Source organism: Nasonia vitripennis, assembly GCF_009193385.2.
Source record: "Nasonia vitripennis strain AsymCx chromosome 4 unlocalized genomic scaffold, Nvit_psr_1.1 chr4_random0003, whole genome shotgun sequence".
NCBI lineage: Eukaryota > Metazoa > Arthropoda > Insecta > Hymenoptera > Pteromalidae > Nasonia > Nasonia vitripennis.
Genome location: NW_022279638.1, coordinates 1,025,205 through 1,049,633, shown reverse-complemented (window position 1 = coordinate 1,049,633; position 24,429 = coordinate 1,025,205). Strand labels below are relative to the sequence as shown.

Sequence of the window (24,429 nt, the reverse complement as noted above, 5' to 3'; positions counted from 1 at the left end):
GAAAGTATAATAGAATCAAGGATAAATATTATTGGGAAAATTTAGAAGTAGACATTCAAAAAGGGATACAAAGATCCGAGAAATGTAAAAGAAATAAGCTGAAAAAAATAAAAACTAAACAACCTATGATTATCACTAATAGACATTAAAAACATTCGATTAAATTTCTATGGACATAGTTGGACCGGTAAATGTACCTAAATATAACAATAAATATATTTTATCCATACAAGATCAATTAACAAAATTTATAGTAATTGTATCTTTGCCTGATCAAACGGCGGAATCAGTAGCAGATGCTAATGAAAAAATTCATATGCATTTTTGGATTACCTAAACTTGTACTCACGGATAGAGGAGCAAATTTTACAAGCAAAATAATAAAATAAATAGCTTGAAGATTTAAATTTAAGAAAGTAGAAACCACGGAATTTTCACCTCAGTCAAACGGCTCGTTAGAAAGAGCACATCATCAAAAATGAAATCAATATAATATTATGATCGGTACGTAAATCCAATAGAACTAAAAATTGGCGAAAAAGTATAGCTAATCAAAAAACCAAAACCAGGTAAATTCGAAAAGAATCATAACCTGGGGCCATATGAAATAATAAAAGTAAATGAAAATAGTAACGTGACAATATATAAATTACAATGGGAAACCAAAAACAGTTCATTTAAATAAATTAAGCCGATGCCATATATGATTCTAAAATATTTTTCTTTCTAGGAAACTTGGGCACAATGATTCCTAAAATTATTTTAATTTTTGCAATTCTTAAAACAAGTCAAGCTATAGTAGGATTCAATTGCGGGGCATCTGATCCAATCATCACCACATACTCTCTACTTGATTCGGAAGAGTGCTATTTCCATCAAGAAGATATAAACGCGACCAACGCCACCATACAACTTCTACAACTGGCAGAATTTAGAAAAGTAAGAGTAATCAATATAAAATAGAAATTAAGCGTAGGGTATATCATTGCGGAATGTTTAGTCATATAGGTGCGGTACAACAAGGCGTACAAGAATATATTTATGATATAAGCTATGAAAATTGCAAATCAATCCATGAAACAGGAATATTCAAATATGACAATTTTCACACTAATCAGGCCGACGGCTGCCACGCGCGGGCTCGGCAGTTCTTTTCTAAGCCTCGTCAACACCACACGTCGACGAAACCAGAGCGCGCGTGAAACGTATTTTGTGGGAGAGAGTGAGAGAGCAGCAGCACCACCACGACCTGGACCACCGCCCCGAGGAAGAGGTTCATCCCCGGAGACGATCATCCAGCCGTCCGCCACTGCTGCGAGTCAAAGTATTTCGCCGCCCAGCCGCCATCTCCTCTAGCCAGAGGAAGGAAGCTGGAACGAGAGGAAGGAAGCCGGGACAAGAGGAAGGCCCTCATCTCCAGGTCTACGACGAGGAGGAAGCGAGAAAGAGACAGAGAGAGAGAGGGGGGGGAGCCAGCGCCTTCTGGGCAAGCGAGGATTTTGTTGGGGGAACAGGGAGGCTGGGGTTTGCCCCCCTCCCTGTACCAGGTAAAAGGCACGAGAGTAGGGAGCGGTAATTGCGTTGGTTGGGATGACGGCGCCACGGCGAGCGTGCAGCGCTTATAGTCCAGGCGATAGAGCAATCGAAATGGATGTTGTTTGATAACGCAAAAATTTGTATGCAGAAAATTGTCGAATATTGTGTACAACAATAGTGATTCCAAAAAGTGCTTGCTAAATGCTTAAAAACAACAAATGTACCGAAATATCGAAAAATGACCCATTTTTCGATACATTTGTGTTTAAAACTTTGAAACAAAGCCTTAAATAAAAAAAATTTACTCTTTCTTTTTTGTTTATTTGACGATTTCCTATAAGGTTATGAGAATCGCGAATCGAAAAACTTTAATTCTCCATGGATAATATGCAAAAATTAGTAAAAAATCATACGTCAACTTTGAGAAATTTTTTCGGTAAGTAAAAATTGATCAATATTTTTCAAATTTTCAGAAAAGATAGTTAAACATATGACAATTACGCACAAAAATTTTTGTAACGATCGACCGCGTAGTTTTTCACTGCCATAATTATTAATTAACAAATTATAAAAAAGTTGAACGCGCGTACCTTGTTTAAACAACAGTGAAAAAGGAGCACGCAATTTTTAACAGTTACTTAGTGTCATAACAAACAATGAGCAATTATAAAAAATATCCATTTTACGTTTTAATAACTTTTTACAATTTTTTAAAATTTTGTCAAATTTTTTCCATTATAAATAATTTGTCGTTTACAGCATCGGTTCGATGTAATTTAAAAATTGTTTCCCATCTGAATACTGCTTTGCAAGCACTTTCATTTTAGCCCAAAACGACGAAATTTGACCGTGTAGTTCCGGAGATAGAGGCCCACAAAGTTAATAATAATTTATGGCTTACTTAAACGTTAAATCGAAATTTAAAAAATACTCTCTTATAGCTGGTTGCAAATACTTTCTATATTCGTCTTGTGCATTTTCGACAGATGAAAGCCTAATAAAAGAAAAATCGATGAAAATACCGTAATCAGAGGAGTTCGTCGGCCGAGCGGCGTGGGAGCAGGAGTGGGGATGGCGGAGAGCAGCTGTGCTGTCGCGCGGCCCGGGTGTTTCAAAATGCGAATGCGCGGTAAAACATGAGTTATCTCGGCACCGGTAGCACTTATCGAGACGATTTTTTTTTAATTCGATGTAGCGAAATGAGAGGAATCAGAATATGCCATCAAAAAACAATATTACAAAGAAATTTTGCACGAATTTCAAGATCAAAAAAGTATGCTATTTTCATTTGCATCAAAAAAATAGTTGTATGATTGAAAAATTATTTTGTTGCTTAATGTTCATCAAATCATGCAACTAATTAAACGTTTCAATAATAAATATTGATAAAAAGTATATTTTCTTTCTTAAATGGTCTTTGTTTATCATAACTAACCGTCCTTTTTTATAATAAATTGTATAAATATGGTAGCGCTTTTTTCCATAAAATGACATTATTACAGTACAATAAACATTTTACAATAATAATACTTCATCCCAGGTATACATACTGCGTAGGAACAAGTAAAAGCATTGGGTTACTTTGATCCAGGTAGATCGCAGTCCCCTCCTTGGTATTCATAACTTATCAAAAAAAATTTCTCGACATTGTTGTCGTGTTTGCCGCCGTTGGCGCTCTGCATTTTTCGTACTGAAGGTTTTATCATCCGGATATCCATCAAATACGACAATACTGTGTGGAGCATAGTATTTTTTTACATAGTTTACGTAGCGATCTAAAATATCATTGAAGTTGTCTTTCTGGTGCCAAACAACTCTAAGCATCAAGAATCCACCATCGATGACATGCAGACAATTTTCCATGTTTATTTTTTCAACGTACGGTTCAAAAAAGTCGTAAAACTTTGATTTCTGGGTTTTGCGCATGCTTGAGTGCAGTTTTCAAATAGACAGCATCCCTAATTGGCTAGTCGGGTCCAATGTAACCAATGAGCGTGTTCGATATTAGAGTCCCAAGCACCTATATGTAGGCGTGGCCTAAGTTATGAATACCAAGGAGGGGACTGCGATCTACCTGGATCAAAGTAACCCAATGCTTTTACTTGTTCCTACGCAGTATGTATACCTGGGATGAAGTATTATTATTGCAAAATGTTTATTGTACTGTAATAATGTCATTTTATGGAAAACAGCGCTACCATATTTATACAATTTATTATAAAAAAGGACGGTTAGTTATGATAAACAAAGACCATTTAAGAAAGAAAATATACTTTTTATCAATATTTATTATTGAAACGTTTAATTAGTTGCATGATTTGATGAACATTAAGCAACAAAATAATTTTTCAATCATACAACTATTTTTTTGATGCAAATGAAAATAGCATACTTTTTTGATCTTGAAATTCGTGCAAAATTTCTTTGTAATATTGTTTTTTGATGGCATATTCTGATTCCTCTCATTTCGCTACATCGAATTAAAAAAAAAATCGTCTCGATAAGTGCTACCGGTGCCGAGATAACTCATGTTTTACCGCGCATTCGCATTTTGAAACACCCGGGCCGCGCGACAGCACAGCTGCTCTCCGCCATCCCCACTCCTGCTCCCACACCGCTCGGCCGACGAACTCCTCTGATTACGGTATTTTCATCGATTTTTCTTTTATTAGGCTTTCATCTGTCGAAAATGCACAAGACGAATATAGAAAGTATTTGCAACCAGCTATAAGAGAGTATTTTTTAAATTTCGATTTAACGTTTAAGTAAGCCATAAATTATTATTAACTTTGTGGGCCTCTATCTCCGGAACTACACGGTCAAATTTCGTCGTTTTGGGCTAAAATGAAAGTGCTTGCAAAGCAGTATTCAGATGGGAAACAATTTTTAAATTACATCGAACCGATGCTGTAAACGACAAATTATTTATAATGGAAAAAATTTGACAAAATTTTAAAAAATTGTAAAAAGTTATTAAAACGTAAAATGGATATTTTTTATAATTGCTCATTGTTTGTTATGACACTAAGTAACTGTTAAAAATTGCGTGCTCCTTTTTCACTGTTGTTTAAACAAGGTACGCGCGTTCAACTTTTTTATAATTTGTTAATTAATAATTATGGCAGTGAAAAACTACGCGGTCGATCGTTACAAAAATTTTTGTGCATAATTGTCATATGTTTAACTATCTTTTCTGAAAATTTGAAAAATATTGATCAATTTTTACTTACCGAAAAAATTTCTCAAAGTTGACGTATGATTTTTTACTAATTTTTGCATATTATCCATGGAAAATTAAAGTTTTTCGATTCGCGATTCTCATAACCTTATAGGAAATCGTCAAATAAACAAAAAAGAAAGAGTAAATTTTTTTGATTTTAGGCTTTGTTTCAAAGTTTTAGACACAAATGTATCGAAAAATGGGCCATTTTTCGATATTTCGGTACATTTGTTGTTCTTAAGCATTTAGCAAGCACTTTTTGGAGTAGGCAAACATAGATTATTGTTGTACACAATATTCGGCAACGTTCTGCATAAAAATTTTTGCGTTATCAAACAACATCCATTACACCCTACTTTTACTGCTCTACCGCCTGGACTATTACGGGTATACGTGTGTGTGTGAGAGAGGGAGAGAGAGAGTCGGCCGCGTAGCTACTCAAGCGAGCTGCGCCGAGTCGATATACGTGTGTGTGAGAGAGAGCGTATACGAGTCAGACTGCGTGGCATCAAAGGCGAGAGCTTCGAGGCGCGCGCGTGTATGTGAGAGAGAGTCGACTGGGTTTAGGAGCAAGAGCTTCGGGACTAGCATGACAATGAGTGCGTGAGTGCGTGGGTGTGAGAGTAGAGGGGTAACGGCTAGCCCTGAGTGGCTACTATGCGTGGGCGGCTACGGCTACCACATTGTAGGGAAGGGCTGGGCGAAATTTATTTGTGAAACTTAAATAAAGTGTTTGTGTCTGTGTTCTTTTCCTTTTCCCCTGCGTTCTCCTAAACGTATCGGCGATTGCAAGAAATCCCACGAATAAACAACAAATCCTGGTGCATTCAAGGCATCAGATGTTGTGCACCTGTACTGGGAGGTACAGCGTCGCAGAATGTAAATAAAATTCTAGAGTATTCATATAAATTTACAATAAATTAGACAATAATAATAATAATAATAATACAAGTAAGAACAACTACTTAAAAATTTAGTCAGAATATAGATTAGAAAACTTAATAATTCAAATTGTTTGTTAATCTGTTATCTGATTAAGTTGCTATTGTATCAATAGGCAACCAGCTTGTTGGAGGGATGTTACGTTCTGCGACGTATTGCAGTTGAGCAATATTGCGAAGCCGAAAACTCAAAATCAATGCGTCAGAATAATATGTAGAACAGCGAAGTTGATGAGTATACTCTGTATACTGCGCGCGATCAGTTGTGTTTGTACACTTAACCTGGACTCTTTGGACGACGCTTCTATCCGTCGCTACCAAAGAGCTACCAGTCTTAAGCTGCGATTTCGGTCTTTATAAAAAACTTTGCCTTGAATAAATCGTGAGAATCAGCCAAGTACAAGTGTCCTTCATTCGAATACACCCATCCTGTATAAGCCTGGCTACAACACAGCAGCAGCGATTTAGCCCATGCAGTTAAACGCAAGTGAGTGAGAATAAATAAATAAAAGATCAAATTTGCGACTTAACAATGCCTTTTTATTCAGTTATCACACTCGTCAATACGGGTTTTTTCAGTAATTGAATTTTCTTAGGAAATAATAAGTAATATATAACGATATTTATACAGAAAGTAGTTCTTATCATAATTTAGCGACATGATTTTTTTTAAGAAGTTCCATAGTTTAGTTTTTTAGTTATAATGGTTTAAAAATTTGCACTTTTTGGTCTAACGAACGATAATCTAAAGTCTCTGCAGTATAAAGATAAATAATTTTATTCTCTTTCAGGTACATATTCAGTGTAGGGCTGTGGGGGGGGGGGGGGGCGTAGCATAGTGGTTTCAAAATCAAAAAAATGGGACAAATTCAGTCTTAGATCAAGCATTCAATAAAATCCATTTTTTAATATACCATAAAATGACAAAAATATTCTCCTAATAAGAGAAGATACGGGTTTACACTATTGGAGGGGTTGATTTTTGATTCATTGTATTTCCTAAATCGGATTCAGATTCAGCGTCGAAAAATACATTAAAAACCTATATCTGCACTTATTTGGAGAACAAATTTTTGTTTTCAATCATTTTATAAATTACGGAAATAATGATTGCATTTTAGGTTAACTTTATCGATTTTTTAACCTTATATGCAGGTTTATAATACGAAAAAGCGGTATCCTATTTTATTCCTAGGTACATCAAGATATGTTTTCAATTTAAAAAAATGGATTTTATCGAATGCTCGATCTAACAAGGAAAGGTACCCAACCCGAACTCACCGATTTTGATGATTTTCATATATGTTGTAGAACATAAAAAAATAAGAGACACGTATTTTTTTTTATCGGCTAACTTTCACTTTTAAGGGGTAAAAACCTCCCCTAAAGTTAACCCCCAAAAAGCGTTTTTTTTAAATATCTCGGCTTAAAATTAATATTTTTCAATGAAACAAATTGGAGGTTATTTCTTACAAAAAGAGCAAGTATTTCATGGTGATTTGAAGAGTAAGAGTAGCATCCCCTATTTTTTAGGGGTTGAAAACATATATTTTTTGGCATAATTTTATAATAAAAATGTTTAAACCGACTAAAAAAAATTGGAAAAAATGTTTAAACATCCTTAATAACAAAATTTAGTTGACGTCTTTCGGTGTTTTCATAAATATTACCCCTAAGGGGGTAAACCACCCCTAACACAAAATAACTGTAAATATGTAATTCAATACATAATATTTCGTAGAAAGTTTGTATATAGAGGTTTTCGAGGTCGCTGATTACAAATATATCAGATTTTGAAAATTCAAAATGGCGGATCCAATATGACGGACGGAAATATCGAAAAAAAATTTTATATAATAAAAAAGTTTTAAACGACTAAAAAATTTGGAAAAAATTTGTAAACATCTATAATAAACAAATTAAGTTTTTCGGTTTTTTCATAGATACTTCCCCTTAGGGGGGTAAACCACCCCTAACACAAAATAACTATAAGTATACTTCAATCCATAATATTTTGTAGAAGGTTTGTATATAAGGGTTTTCGAGATCGCTCTTTGCAAATCTGATATCAGATTTTGAAAATTCAAAATGGCGGAACCAATGTGGTGGACGAAAATGTCGAAAAAAAATTTTAACTTTCATAAAAACTTGTTATAAATGTGTTATCTTTGTAGCCTGTACATGTGAACTAAAGAGCCTTAAACCCTAAACCCCTAAAGAACAAATAGGCTAAATGGTTGTGCTTTTTAACCAAACCACCTCAAATTCCTAAATTCCTAAAACAAGAAAATTCTGTGTGTGAAGCAGTTTTATTGTTATCAGAATGTTATTGAAATTCCTTTATTGTAAATTCAACTTATAATGTATTTTTGTTTATAATATTAGAGTATAATAATAATCTACAATCTTTTATCTTTTGCCATAGTGCATTTTTTGTATTGAGCATAAAATATATTATTTTACGATGTTTTTACAATAATGGTAGTCCTCATAAAAGTGTTTAAAGCACAATGCTTTTTTGCACCAACCACATCGTACAATTGCAATGTTTGTGCACCCTTCTATTTCACAATGTGTTGCACAAGACTTTCCAAAACTGAAATCTATAGGATTATCAAATTTATCTGGTTTTTCATTGAGGTAACCGCTTTTATACCAGGAATATTTAAACAAATCTATATATCTCGGTGAAGACAGTTGGTTGTGAACCAATGATTGAAGTCTAATTATATTATTTCTCACATGTAAATTCATATCATGATCCATTAACATTACATTATCAGAAAATGTTCGGACAAAGTTTTTCCAAATACGGAATCCATAGACATCAAGTGGTTATATTTTTCCTGTGGTTCCAGTTGGAATTTTTTTATGTTAATAATTTTATTTTGTGGCATTGTTTCTTCTATAACTTTGTCACAATGACCACTCCAAGAATCAAGTAATAGTATTGAGTGATGGCCTACATAGGGATAAAATATTTTTTCCAACCAGATTTTGAAGTGATCTGCAATTAAACGACTTACTAATTAACTGATTAACGATATTACAATGTAAAAATTGTTATTAGTTCCCTTACTTGTTGTTAATTTTCCAGATTTGGATGCTTCCACGTACACGTTTTCTGGTCTAAATATGTTTTGTTCTACAATAGGGCCAAACTTGCCACTTGGTTCCTTTAAAACAAGAAATAGCGGTGACAACAGTTGTCCAGTAGCTGATATTAGTGGCTGTATAGTATAACTATGCGTTGTTGCTGAAATTGACTGTACCAGACATTGCACTTGCTTTTCTCCTTCTACTGCTAATGTTCTTCCAGAATGCATTTCTAGCTGAAATCCGCTCTGATCTGTATTATACAAATTTTCGAGTCCAATCCTTGGTATACACGATTTAACGTCATCGATAAATGCTTCAGCTTTAGCCGTAAGTTCTGCACTACTTTCTAGTGTTTTTCTTGTTATGAACTTATTTATTTTCCTAGAAACTATTCGGTGTGCTTGCTTAAATTTGAGTAACCAATGTTTAGAAGCTTTGAATCTAATATCATCAAAACCAATTTCTTTTTTAGCTTGTAAGGCCCATCAAATTATATGTTCATCATGGATAATTGAACCACTGTCGAGAGCTGCTTGAAAATTATCCAGGGTATACTGACAAATTTGTGCTACTTTTTCTCTATACGTGCCACCTTTATTAATTGAATGAGCCCAACGACGTAGCTGACTAATAGATGATACTTTTTTGAATCTGTTTTGCACTGTTTTGAGACTTAAATTTTGCTTCGTTTTGCTACTTCTCCAAAATTCGACAGCTCTTTTTTTGTATTCAAAATCTAGTTCTTCATTATCTGCTGTACATTGATTTGTTGGTGCTATATCCGGATCAGGAAAATGATGTTGCACTTCATCTTCAATTATTTCCACATTATGGTCTTTATACTCTTCTTGAAAATCCAAAGAGTCATCAGTAATCATTTCTACATCGTTGAAATCATGTGTTGCATCTATTAAAATTTCTTTTATTTTTTCGGCCAACTCTGTTTCGTGATAATTCGTGACACTATCTGGTATGTTTAACGCTTGAAAGTATGCTAATAATAAGTTTAGAACGTTTAACGGATTAATTTTCATTTTTCAATCTAAAATGAAAACAAGCGGTAAAATTTATACAAGCTGTGTTTTTGCATGTAAGGCACGACTGCTACATTTCTACCAGAATAAAACGAGTGAATGTAAATTGAATCAAATCATTAATTTATGCATTTGAGAAGAATTCTCGTTCCACTTTGTGATGTTCGGAAAACTCTATTTTTGGTTTTATTCAACTTTTATTCACTTTGAAATTGAATAATGTAAATCTATATAAAATCACTAAAGAAAATTTTCTACAACTGTATGATACCACTGACAAACAAAAAAACGTACTATTCGTACTTTCCGGCATCGAACTAGAATACCCACAAAACTCACTCACTGCCTAAAAAATAACACAGGCAGCTGAGGTAAACACTCGATGAAAACAATCTAAAAAAAGAACATACTGATTCGCACATATTGTCAACAACTTTTATGAGTGAAAGACATTTATCTGTGGAATTATCATTGAATGTACGATAACATTCATTAAACTAATGAATGCATGTAAAATTCCCTTTCAATAACAACGTGTTCTTTAATTGCAAATGAAGTTCGAGTATTAATATTCTTTTATGTATTTTTACCAATAACAAAAATTATCATAGTAATATAATAATAATAAGAAGAAGAAGAAGAATAAGCATAATTGCAATAGCAATAATAACAGTAATACTGATAATAGCAATGATAATGAAAAATAAAAATAATAATAATTAGAATAATATTTATTATTAAATTTAGATTTTTTGATAAATTCATTAAATCGTATCAAATAGTATTATTATGGAATTCCAGACTGTAAATATTTTACTATAGATACAATAATCATTACTTCGAGAATTCATCTAAAAAACGTTTGGCTTACGAAATAATTGTAACAATGAAAAACTCCCAAGTTTGACAACATTAAATTTTATTACAAAACGCAAAAGAGTTTGATAAACTAATTTTATTAACCTATGTTTTTTCATTTGCAAAAAAGTGTGGACTTTTTGAATTTATAAAATTATATAATTATGCAATTTATGAAATACTTTATAATTTATGAAATTACTTTTGAAATTATGCTAATTTATAAAAGCAGAAAAATAAATAATCTTTGATTGAAACATAAAACGAGACGTTATTTGTTACATACAAAATGATGGAATAAAATATCGGTAATATGTCTATACTCGTGTCTACGGTAAAGCATAGGCCTTCGGCTTGTCTGGAGGTTAGGGGTTTGGAGTCGTTTGGTTAAAATGCACAACCATTTAGCCTATTTGTTCTTTAGGGGTTTAGGGTTTAAGGCTCTTTAGTTCACATGTACAGGCTACAAAGATCACACATTTGTAAACAAGTTTTTTTGAAAGTTAAAATTTTTTTTCGATATTTCCGTCCGCCATATTGGATCCGCCATTTTGAATTTTCAAAATCTGATATATTTGTAATCAGCGACCTCGAAAACCTCTATATACAAACTTTCTACGAAATATTATGTATTGAATTACATATTTACAGTTATTTTGTGTTAGGGGTGGTTTACCCCCTTAGGGGTAATATTTATGAAAACACCGAAAGACGTCAACTAAATTTTGTTATTAAGGATGTTTAAACATTTTTTCCAATTTTTTTTAGTCGGTTTAAACATTTTTATTATAAAATTATGCCAAAAAATATATGTTTTCAACCCCTAAAAAATAGGGGATGCTACTCTTACTCTTCAAATCACCATGAAATACTTGCTCTTTTTGTAAGAAATAACCTCCAATTTGTTTCATTGAAAAATATTAATTTTAAGTCGAGATATTTAAAAAAAACGCTTTTTGGGGATTAACTTTAGGGGAGGTTTTTACCCCTTAAAAGTGAAAATTAGCCGATAAAAAAAAATACGTGTCTCTTATTTTTTTATGTTCTACAACATATATGAAAATCATCAAAATCGGTGAGTTCGGGTTGGGTACCTTTCCTTGTAAGACTGAATTTGTCCCATTTTTTTGATTCTGAGATCACTGTGCGTAGGGGGGCTGTGGTGGTGGGGGGGGGGGGATTCAGCTTTTCAAAAATAACATAAAAATGAACGATTTTTACGTTATTTTGTCGGGGCCGAGTAGGGGAGCTGTGGGGCGGTAGGGGGGAATATAGCAATAATAATTATATTATATATATATATATATATATATATATATATATATATATATATACATGGATAAATAAAGATTATTTTAAAATTAGTTCAGATAGTGGAGATACTGCGAATAAATATTCGTGCAGATATGCTGTTTTTTTTAAAGCTATCTATTTGTAAATATGAGATGACGAATGCTTTATTTATTCGTGCATATCATAAGATGTCATCAGTAAATTTGGTCAAAATAAAAGGGATGCTGCAATTCAATATTTGTGCAGATATAATTTTTTTTTTTTCAAGTTATTTGTTTATGAATATGAAATGACGCGTTATGTATTCATGCATATCACAGAATGTTATCTGCAGATTCGACACAAAGCTATATGTTTGTGAATATGAAATGACAAAACTCGTTATGTAATTATTTTCATTATATAAAAAGCACTTACACGAGTTTATCAGTAGAGAAAGAGAAATCGATATTAAACAATATAAATTTATTCAAATAAACTGTAACTTATAATCAAATAGATGTTTTAAACAAACATTACCATAAATTATATACTTTCATTAATGTATTATATATCCCTGTAGCAAATGGCCGATAAGTTCTGTTCCGTTCCCTAGCGACTCGGTAGAAATGAAACCCAGAATCCGTCAAGAAATATGCGTAGTTTCTACGCTGAAACCCGAGTAACAGAAGTTTTCTTAATTTTTTGCGCATGCGCGTACGGTTCAGGCCAGGTACAGGCATACTAGAAGTATATGACGCGTATTGTAGAGGCTGTCTGCTATGTTATACAGCAGAATAGCATAGCAGACAGAACTACAGTTTTCACACTTTCAGTTAATGTTGAATGATGAATATTTAGCCTATTAATTCATCTATAATGATTTTGAAGGGAAAATATGATTTTTAAAGTGCCCATTAAGAGTGAAAACCTAATCCTACACATGCATACTGTTATTTATGACAGTATGTACAAGCATGCTGTACTGACTGCTTTGTGTTGTTCAAATACAATTACTGTGTGAAAAGTGTCGTCAATGCTCAAAGTCACCAATGATGAGGTTTACACAGGTATTTCAATCTCATCAGTATGCAAGTGCAGTCACCACCAAATCTTTCATAATCATTCTAAATCTATGATATTGAAGTTTGATGTCTGTTTTTTGTTAAATTATTTAGAAACAGCCTGCCATCTCAATTTTCACTTAATAGTCTTGGTTCGGCTTTGCACCCTGAACCCTATGGCTTTGGCGGCAAAAATACAGGTGGGTCTATACATGAAAGTTGAATTCATATCATCTATAATGAATTCAACTCAATATATTGTTACAACATGTCAACATAAATTAAGTTGCAAAATTTTAGCTTTCTAAGTATGATAGTTATCAAATGAGAGCCAAAATAAAATTGTGAAAAAGGTAATCGAAATCAATAAAAATTTTATTTTGCTCTCACTTGAAAACTATCATACCTAGAGGGCTGAAATTCTGTAACTTAATTTGTATTAACATGTTGACAGCATTGTGTACTAACTGACTTTGTATTATTCAAGTACAATTACTGTGTGAAAAGTGCCATCAATATGCTCAAAGTCACCGATGATAAGGTTTGCACAGATATTTCAATCTCATCGGTATGCGAGCCAGTTGCTCTCAACTTTCATCAGGATCAAATTTGCAGATTACATCTTGTGATATGCATAAATACATCCAGCATTAGTCATTTTATATTCACAAACATATAGTTATGAAAGAAAGATCATATCAGCAAAATAAAATTATTTGCAGCATACCTTTCATCTGGACCAAATCTGCAGATAACATCTTGCGTTATGCATAAATGCATACAGCATTCATCATTTCGTATTCACAAACACATAGCTTTGGAAAAAAGAGCATATCTGCACAAATAATAGTTTGCAGTCTCCTTTTTTTTTCTCGAACAAAACCGCAGATTTTATCTTCTGAGATGCATGTACATCATTTCATATTCACAAACACATAGAATTAAAAAAAGATTATACCTGCACAAATAACTATTTGCAGCATCCCTTTTATGTAAATCGAATCTGCAGATAACATTTTGTGATATGCACAAAGCCTAAGAAAGGAATGTAGACAAAGCCACTGTCTTCCCCTTTTTTCACTCAAACACTGCAATGTCATGTCAATACCTTCAAGACAAACTCTCATTACGAGTTGAAGGGGTATAAGTTTTTCATCAGTTTTTTCTGTAAATTTTGGCCCATATAAGGGCAAACTAGAGCTGACTATCATCAGTGCATTTTTGGAAGTCGCAACTATTAAGCGCTTTTGAAAATTCAACAGCAATATGGGATACATTTTTAAGCGCTCAGTTAATGCATCAGTGGTTTATCCACGAAAATTAATTTCTGGGCAGGACGTTTGGGTCCAGACTGTTTAAGTTGGACAGGAGGCCCGGAGATCGCGTAATAACGCCAAGAACAATATTAGAACGCGCGCGGCTATCGCACTTGTGGAAGTCGCGTGGCGTCCGGATGCCGTACGGTCGGGCAGTCCAGTGAGACTGATCACCCCAGACTCCTATAACACCGCAGGAGAGCCTCACGCCTCCTCCTACAACTACAACACCAACACCTACCTTTGCAAAACCAAGGGTCACGGCGATCAAGTCCGTGCAGATCAATCTGGAGAAATTCCAACGGCAGCAGCTGGAGGAGAAAGCTCACCGGTCAGAAGGCCTTTCCGGTAAGCGTAAACAACGAGATCCTTGACGCTTTCATCCGTCGATTTACGCAGGACGCGAACCCCTTTGCAACCTTCGGCTACGGGTCCAGCGTCTGGCATAGGCTAGTCCGCATGTACTTTGAAAGCGCCTGGAATTCGGTGAAGAAAGAGGAGGCGAGGCAGAAGAGGAGTGAGTGTGGTAGAAAGACGGCATCAGAAGGTAAACAATGCTCCGAGCGTAACAATGTATATTTTTTCTATTAAAATATTTCCTTATAAATCTACTTATTAAAATAATTCTTTTAATTTTAATCATTTTTTCTGGAGGTGTAGTGAAAGTTTGTCAACTGGTTGAAAAATGTTCACTGGAGGACTATGCACTACCCCGCACACGATCCGCGGATTAAAACTAAAATCAAATCAATATAATATAATTCATAAATTCTAAAGTCACCCGACTATTTTTCAAAAACAAAAGAATGCTCTGCTGCCCCGCTCTGGCACGTAAACAACACCGCAGACAAGCCAGCAGCGGCGGGAAAGGAGCATAGCAAAGATTGCGTAACAAGAGCAAGCACGCAGTGGCGGAGCTCGCACGGACGAATATATGTATGCGTGTTGACTAGAGGCGAGCGATGACGTGGCAGCGGCGAAGCGTGCGCAGCTTTGCTCGCTAATAATTGTATACGTGAGAAATATGCAAGGGTGTGATTAATTTCGACGGCTCGATTTGCGCTCGCATAGAATGATATAAAAGGCCCTGCGCGGCCTAGTATATTTACTAGCTCTAGCGCAATTTACGCGCACTAGTCTCTATTCAAGAGCAATTTACGCCTTGCATAGAAATATCGACTTAGAAATATTACTACAAATTAAACTCGTTCAAATAATAACGCAATTTCGGCGTATCATTTGGACTTAAATTTAATATAGTAAAATTCATATATTGATTCAAACTTAATTCGATTAGAATTAGGTGACGCAATTTATGCGCACTTAATTATAAATTGTATCTCACCGAAATCAACATTTGCGCAATTAGAGTCAAAAAATAACGCAATTTAAGCGTATCGTTTACAAACCAAATATAATTTATAGATTGTATATGAAATCTGTAAAACGCACTTTAAATTAGTTAGGGATAACGCAGAATATAGCGTATCGAATAAAACTCCATTGTAAAAATCAACAGCGGATTTACGCAATTTTTTGTTAAAAAGAATATTGCAATTTATGCAATATTCATCATATAAAACGATTTATTGAATATATTTTAGTTACTATTTAAACATATAACAAGATCTTATTATTTTGATAAAACTTCACTACCTAGTATCCCGGACCTGACCTATACTTAAATCATTAATCATACTTAACTTTCTTTCTCTTTTTTGACCTGTCGTCAGAATTACGGCACAGGGCAGTAAATGTTCATAGGTCTTTAATAATAATATAAATTAAGTATTCTGCACCGGACCTAGAAGAGCCGTGACCGTTTCAAGTTCTTAAATGATTTTGACCCCACCATCCACTTAACCTACTATTACCGAAATTCAGATGGTCTGGACTTAAAAAGAAGAGAATTAATATTCGATCATGAGTATTTTGCTGAAAGAGCAATTTTTTGAGCAAAACATCATTATCATTAAAAAGATCTCATTAAAATCTTCAAAGTATATCAAACTGAAAATCAATGTATAAAAAAATTCAATTAGGCTAAAAAACTAATTCAAAATATTATAGGTCGTAGTGCCCCCCCCCCCCCTCCCACGGCACACTGTATGAAACGTATACTTGCCATAGGGAGGCAACCACGCCCCTTCATATATAATCGACATCGAAATGCAACTGCGCGAGCGTCAGCGAGGCATTATATTATGATGCATCTTACCCATACGGTGTTGGCTGGAAGAGAGCATTTGTAACATACAGATATGGAATAGTGAGTAGTGTTAACAACAATTTCTTGCACAATTTTAACTTATTCCTGCAAAAATAAATAAAGACTATTTTAATAATTTGTGGAAAAAACTATTGATATTGTTATAAAATGATAACAATTAGTTTAGATTCTTGCTCATTAATTAACTTCTTTGCAAGAAAAAAACACAAAGAAACAAAACAACAAAACTATCTTAAATTATATAAAATTACAATTGTTTAAAAAGAAAATCAAATTGCTAAATATATTTAGGTTCACTGTGAAAATGGTAAAACAATTCGTATACATGTAACATATGATTTTATGAGTCTCCTCTGGTTTTATTTGGTTTTCGTTATCAAAAAGCACTATTATAATTTCCTATCTGCTTAAACTAGGTTTTCATGCAGATCATAGAAAATGTAAATGGGCTATTCGGTACCCTAAACCTTCTGTTTTAAAACCAATTTATGTCATAAAAATAAGTTCTTCATTTTTTGATAATTTGTGATTATCCCCCTTAAGTTTATGGACTGTATATGCTCTATAAAGCTAATGTTATTTTGACAAAATATAGTCATGACAAATAAGCGACAATTAGCTAAAACAGGGCCGATTATAGATGGTGAGTTAGGGTACAAATTAAAAAAAATAAAAATTAAAAGGGTAAAGATTGGAAATTCAAAATTTACAAACTAAGATTTTTAAATGAAAAAATCAACAAAACAAGAATTTTGAAGTGCAACATTGCGAAAAGGATATTTTTAGTTAATACTGTTGGAATTAAGGGTAAATTTATAAATAAATTACACTGAATTAAATATAATTGTGAATATTGTAAAGTGGCGATAGCCACAAGTTAGCGGCGTGTCCGATTAGCTCACAGTCTTACAGCAGAGAGAGAGAGAGAGAGAGAGAGAGAGAGAGAGAGAGAGCGTAAACTACAGTATAGCATGATCTGACTCTACGGAGCTAAGTTATACAGTATAGTGTGCGTTAGAGTATATACGCGAGGCATGCGCACTATGCTCATGTAAAGACCGTACTTGATATAAGGACGGGCTGCGTGAGTTTACAATTAATTATTTAAATTAAGAAAACTAGCCTTTGGCTCGAAAGCCTGTTCTGTTACTAGAGTTACACGCCGACTGTAGAATTAAGTATATCCCACGCTCCTCGTCTGCGTGGACGCAAATTTGTGTGCGGACGGTATTCTGTCCGCGACTGCGTTTGGCGGACGTAGGAGTGTCCGCTGTACTTACGTTGGTCGTTCCGAGCAAGTTGCTTGTGACACTTCTGTATCCTGCGGACTCAGTGTTATCTCACCGCGTGTGTAGACGCTGATGGTCCGTCCACAAATATTGTACTCTTACCTGCACGTCGTGACTGCGTAACTGATTTGAATATATTTGTTACAATTAAGGTCTAATTATTATTAACGATTTAATACACAAGTTTTTTAGTTATAATGATTGTTTTGTTTTTATCGGCCAAGAGCACTTCACAGACGTTCGGTATACAGAGTTGACTGAATTTGATGTTGTATTATTGGTTTCGCAAGTTGTAGTTTTACAGTGGTATATTAGCGAGTTTAGTCTTATTTCTTAACTGTAACTATAATTTATCTTATCAACTTACAATTATTATAAACCTGTGCACTTTAGATGGTTCTAAACATCCTTCGTGGCAGATCGTGACTGTTACGATCTACACGCGTTCACGTGGCAATTTGTAAAGATGATCAACTTCTCTTGCTAACGCCGGAGATTCCACTCGACGGTCCTTAGCTTGTACTTATCTCTGTAGCATGAATCTGAGTTTAAAGGGTTCTCCGGTGTTCGCTACGCCAAGGGACGGATGTAGCACGCTCCCAAGATGTTGGACAGATTTAGCACGCTCCAAACACTAACACAAGCAAACACCGCCGCTTCACCTTACAATCAGTCGTTGCTGCCAGGAAATAAGTCACTACGCAAAAAGGCGCTGCGTGGATCGTCTCCGGAGTTTTTAAAGCCTCGGTACCATTTCACGCGGTTATGAAATTGAGATCAAAAAGATCGCGGTAGTCCAATCAGCATTCGCCACAATGGATCGACACGTACGTCTTGTAGTAGTCATTCACGCGCAAGGACTGCTGACACAGAGGTCAGAGCACTCGCTCCGATTTTCGGCACTCTACATGTTTTGCAATCCAGTTGCTTTATCGCGATCGGGTGTACATTGTTTGTGTGAGTGCATGGTTGCAGTCACGCAGGCGTCATTTGTATATAAATACGTGCATATATTTTCTCATGTACTCTTACATACATACTTATTCATACATATACACACGTATAAACATATATTCATGCAATTTGAACATGGTACATTACACTCGCGTCCGCTTGAGCTTATCTCGTTGCACGAAATCTTCGTCAACCAGTAGATAGCGCAACGTATACCTTTTTGTATATTACGACTGTGTAAATTCACATATTACAACACGCCTCCTGAATTTTACAGCCGTGATATTTTTACATTATATTTCAATACATTTGTGATACATGAGTTTTCAATTGAACTTGGCGATTACAACTTTGAACTTGAGTCCTACAACTGAACTTGACGATTATTACTTTGAACTTGGGTTCTACAACTGAACTTGGTGATTATTACTTTTAACTTGGAATTTTATATATGAACTTGACTTTTTGCTTGAATACTTAAGATTAATCTTAAACCTTTTCTATTGTTTAGAAACTTTGTCTTATCCAGACTCTTTGTGAAGATCTCTGCTAAATTACATTTGAAGTCGACTTTTACAATGTCTATTATTCCGTTTTCATAGCTTTCGTTTATATAATGATACTGCAATTTAATGTGCTTTGAGTTTCCAGTAAAGTTCCTGAATTTTGCGATTTCGATCGCGCCAGAGTTGTCTTCGTATATAGTTATCGGTTTATTTAGATTCAAATCAAAAAATTCGCTTAATACATTTCTTATAAATAATATTTCGAAAACTGCTTCTGATAGAGCTACATACTCTGCAAAAGTTGAACATTTTGTTAGAGCACTTTGTTTGTGGGTTCTTCAAAAATAACATTACTAAATAATCTAATTACATATCCGGTTGTGGATTTTCTATCTACATTATTACCTGCGAAATCAGAATCTACCATGCAATCTAGTATTTCACTATTTACATTAGTGCAATATGTAAGTTTTAAATCTTGAGTCTTGTACAAATACTTTGAGACTCGCATCGCATACCTATAGTGAGTTTGATCATAACAACTTTAGAATCGACTTAACTAATTTATGTTGTACGATATATCTGGCCTTGTGCCTGAGCTTATGTACAATGATTCTCCTATCAAGTTTCTGTACTTTATACGTTCACTTGTTTGACTAGCTTGATTTACTTTTAAGTTTGTCTCCATTGGAGTATATCATAAAGTTTGACATTTTCTAGATTATATTTAGCAGCTAAAGATTCAATATACTTATATATTGGCTAATTTTACCCATATTCTTCATTGCAAATCTTCTCATTAGACTAGATTTTACTTATTTTATTTGATTTTTATCCTTATAACAAATTAGAAGATCTTTCACAAAGACTAGTATGTATATCGTACTTTTGGTTGTATTATTTATACATATATAAGAAATAATTATAATTACTTCTCACAAAGTTAATACCTTCTATATATTTGTTAAAATAATTGTTCCAAGCTCTTGGACTTTCTCTAAGACCATAGAGTGCCTTTTGCAACTTGCAAACTTAATGGTCACCAGTTTCATAACCCTTCGGTTCATTAATGCATTCTTCTGGTTTGACATAACCATTCAGAAAAGCTGTTTTAACATTTATTTGTTCTATGAATAAATTATTCTTACAACAAAAAGACAATAAAATTTTCAAGATTTGCATTTTTCCTACTGGTAAATTAATGTTATCTACGTATTCCTTCTATTTAAAACCTCTAGCAACTAATCTCGCTTCAAATACATTATTGTTTTTTCTTTTTTAAACCCATTTTACACCGATAACCTTTTTATCTTTTGGCCTATCAACAATTTGCTAAGTATTATTTTACTTTAAACTATTAATTTTAGAGTCCATCACACTCTTCCAATTTTACATTCGTTTGAATCTAACGCCTCCTCAAATGTATTCGGTACATTTGCATCAATGTGATTTACATAAATAAAATGTGTTACAGGATTTACATATCTATTTACTGGACTTTTCTTTCTTTCAGATTTTCTTTTTACCTTTAAACTATCTCTACTTCGATTTTTCTTACCATTTGCATAATCATTATTTTTAAGGTTACTTGGAATATTATCAACATTAGTTTTGTTGCCTGTACTTGACTCAAAAGTTGAAGTAGAAGGTAAATGATTTAGTTCGTTTTGATCTACATCAGTATCATTTTGATCAAGTTCAGATTTGCTTATCATATCTCTATCTTTTTGATCATCGTTCTTTTCTAAGCATATCGTCGCTCCGTACTGTGAAATGCTTAAAAATTTCGCATTTCTACTTTTAGTATAAAATAATATCAAAACTCATAATAAAACAGAATCCCACTAAGTTACAGCGTGAGGGAGCAGCCGACGACAACAGCATAAATAAAGAGACCGAATAGCATAGAGTCAGAGAACATGATGACTCACTTAAACACAATAGAATGCACTACCAATACATTATACAGAAACGCGAGAATACGAGAGACGACGAAATCGAGAGAGACTTTATCGAAACTAACGACAACCAAATTGAATAATCAACAACAAAACTATTAATAAGAGCGCGAATCCCCAAATCAAAGCATCATAAACCAAACACTACAAGCTACAAGAAACGCACACACAAACATCTACAAGAGGCGCAAGTAGTAAGAAGGGCCATATAGCGATACAGGCGTTATTGATTTTCCCCCTCCCCTCGGCTTCGGGGCCTAGGCCGGTATAGCGTACATCCCCCTCTATCTCGTTATCTCTCTCTCGGCCTGGGGGTCTGTTATGGTGTAGGGCATTTTTGATTTTTCGAGGGGCAGATAAGGTGTACCTGTTGCTAAGTGGACATTAAATAATGCAACAGACATGTCCTTATTTGAGGCTGGCACGGTGTAGAAGCGCTATATTTGCGCTCTCCACTTTCATGTGTGTGCGTTTGTTCTATACGTATGGATATTTTTGTGGCCCTGAAAAGGGCCGATGGTTTCTATGAAATATAAATTATAATTTTTTATAACCCTTTTTTTCGGGTATAGATCCGGTATTTGTAGAGTATTTTTCTGTAATTGATTTGAAGGCGTTTTTTCTTCCTTCTTTTGGTTTTTCTTATCATCGATTAGTGGCTTATAGCCGGTCTTTTTTGCGCTGTGCTCCTGGCCCATCGTGGTTGCCTAGTCGTCTCCAAGTGAGACGCGACGCTTATCAGGCGCTATTTATAACGGTAAAATAATAGTTGGAAAGAGAGGGAAAAAACGTTACGATCTCCAGATAGGTAAACATTTATTGACAAAGCCGATTCTCTCGTTTAAATTATCCGTTCTGTTGGTTCTACGAAATGTTTCTAGTTTAGTGTGTCGTTTTTTATAACACTCTCTATAACAGTCTTTTTTTACCCCACTGTCATTCGAGCGCGCTAACGCTAATTTTCCTGCACATACACCCATCTTGCGCATTGGCTGTTTGCCGAATAAGGAGCTTTAATAATTGTTGCGGTATAAATAAGGAAAGATGAAATGGTGAATAATAATAAAATGTTTTTTTTTTAATGTATTAAAAGTTTATTCAGGAAAGTATATAGATGGTGTACGCAAGAAGATAAATTTTTAGGCAAATTTTACATAATTTAGTACATCTTTTGCGATGAACGGTAAACCGGACACGAGGATTTCGGATAATACAATTATCAAATATTGCTCTTTAAAATTGTCGTTGTTATCGTCGACCATTTTATCCAGTACAAAGCCTTCTATAGCGATGTTATGTCTCGAATAAAACTGTTTAAATTCCTTGAAATCTATCAAAATGTTCTTAATGTTTTGTGGTTCTTCGGCTTCCAGGGTAGTCTTCAAATATTCGAGAACGTAGTCGTAGGTACGGTTTACCTTACTGACTAGAGTTTTCAAAGCATCCAAACGTTGATCGACTAGTGATCTATGTAGACGGAGTCCTTCAAATGTTGGGTGTTGCATTACTATACCCGGTGGGTTGGATGTTTTCATTTTTTTACAAACCAGCTGAGCGATTTCTCCTTCTTTGTCTTCTTCGCTTGACTGTGTGTTTTTAGGCCTTTCGTCGATTGTGATTGACTTGATGCCGTACGCGGTTGAAAAGTTTAAGTCGTGATTTGTAAGATAGATTTTAACCGGGTGTCCAAATTCGTGATAAAACGAATAAGAATTGTTCAAATAAGCTGTTATAGCGTCAAACTAATCTTTTAAAAGAGTCCAGCTGTTTTCGTCAAGAGTTATGTTTTTGTACATTGGTCCGTTACTTATGAGTTTAATAACTTGATGATAGTACCCATCACTGTACTCCAGGCCGATCCAGACTCTCTTTGAGTTGGATTTGTTGAGCGCATAGGTCGTCGACAGCAGTAGATTTGGAAATTCAGCAGTCGGACTACGTTTGCCGGGTGTTTGACAGTTCGCCATGGTGAAGCACAAAAAAAAATTCACGGTACTATCTCACTTGTAAAAAAAAAGTTGTTATAGCGTACAAGTGCACAGTCAGAGAGTCTCGATGCTACTATGAAATCTCTCGACCGCCGTCGCCTCCTGAATACAATTTTCCCCACTACCCTTTCGTAGTCCAACAGTTATACGGTTGTTGAAAATACGGCGTAAGGACATTACAAACTGGCCGTTAAAAATAAAAAATCTTTCATCAGAGAAAAGTACGACGGACGACATCCGTCTGTTTAAAAAAGCAAAATTCGTTACTGCTTAATAAAGGAATACATGTGCGTAGGTAGAATGAGAACACATTTATATTACGTTTAATATTTGTCTGTATTCAATATTACAAATACATCAAACACATCTTAATCTAGAGGTACACACTTGATTACATGGTCCTGAGCCTAGAGAACGCTCATCAGCAAATGTAGACGCTCGCTTACATTTTTTATATTTAAGTTTATTGCGAATCTTTTTATAAAATTTGACGACAAGGGTATCGTTTTGCCCAGTGTCTTGTGAGAATAAGCGGCAAAATGTCCCGAGTCTCGTACCGCAACACATGTGATATAAAAACATAATAGTGTATTGTCCGCAGCAAATCGAGTCGATGCTTTGAAGAGTTTTTGTATTCTAGCGAAAATATTTACAGTTCTTACATAGGCGTTCTATATGATGTCTTGATGCCGGTGTCAGGCCATAACTGTCGAAATACGTGCCCAATCTATTTTTGTCAATGTAAATAGCTACCCAGTGTGTTCCTCGTTTAGTGTGATCATCGGTGTTACACACTATTGCTGCTGGCGTCATCTGCACCCGCGGTATCCGATCTGCAGCGTAAACCCCGATTGTCCGGGCTTTTAAGTCTTCTAGGGCTCTCATAATTTCGGCCGTATTCATTTTTTATTGTAGATGAATCGGTGTCGTTACTCGCGTACTCGTCGTCGTCACTGCCGCAGGTGTCTTCGTCGCTGTCGATTTTGTCCACCACGTCCCTTCCTCGAATTTGTTCAGTGTTACCTCTTTGAGACCACATAGGCTTTTGAATAGCTTGATAAAATACATCGGGGCCAGTCTCTTGTATTTTTTCCAATATTTCACTGGGCACGTGTGAATGGATCCACTTTTGTAGTATGTGTGCTCTCAAGAGTGCATAGTACG

General features: G+C 34.7%; 1 protein-coding gene across 16 annotated transcripts in view; it reads right to left on the bottom strand.

The window, feature by feature from the left end:
* LOC100119218 (disks large 1 tumor suppressor protein) overlaps window positions 1-24,429 on the bottom strand; it is a 1,703,670-nt gene that overhangs the window by 1,634,210 nt on the left and 45,031 nt on the right. For 4 of the 16 annotated variants that reach the window (XR_004227336.2, XR_004227337.1, XM_031928135.1 and 1 more), the window contains exon 1: window positions 16,466-16,535. Coding sequence is in view for 13 of the 16 variants with exons in the window: in XM_031928135.1 (XP_031783995.1) it covers window positions 16,466-16,505 (40 nt within the window). In the remaining 3 variants the exon portion in view is untranslated. The other 12 variants (XR_004227338.1, XM_031928132.2, XM_032601903.1 and 9 more) reach the window with 6 other exon arrangements.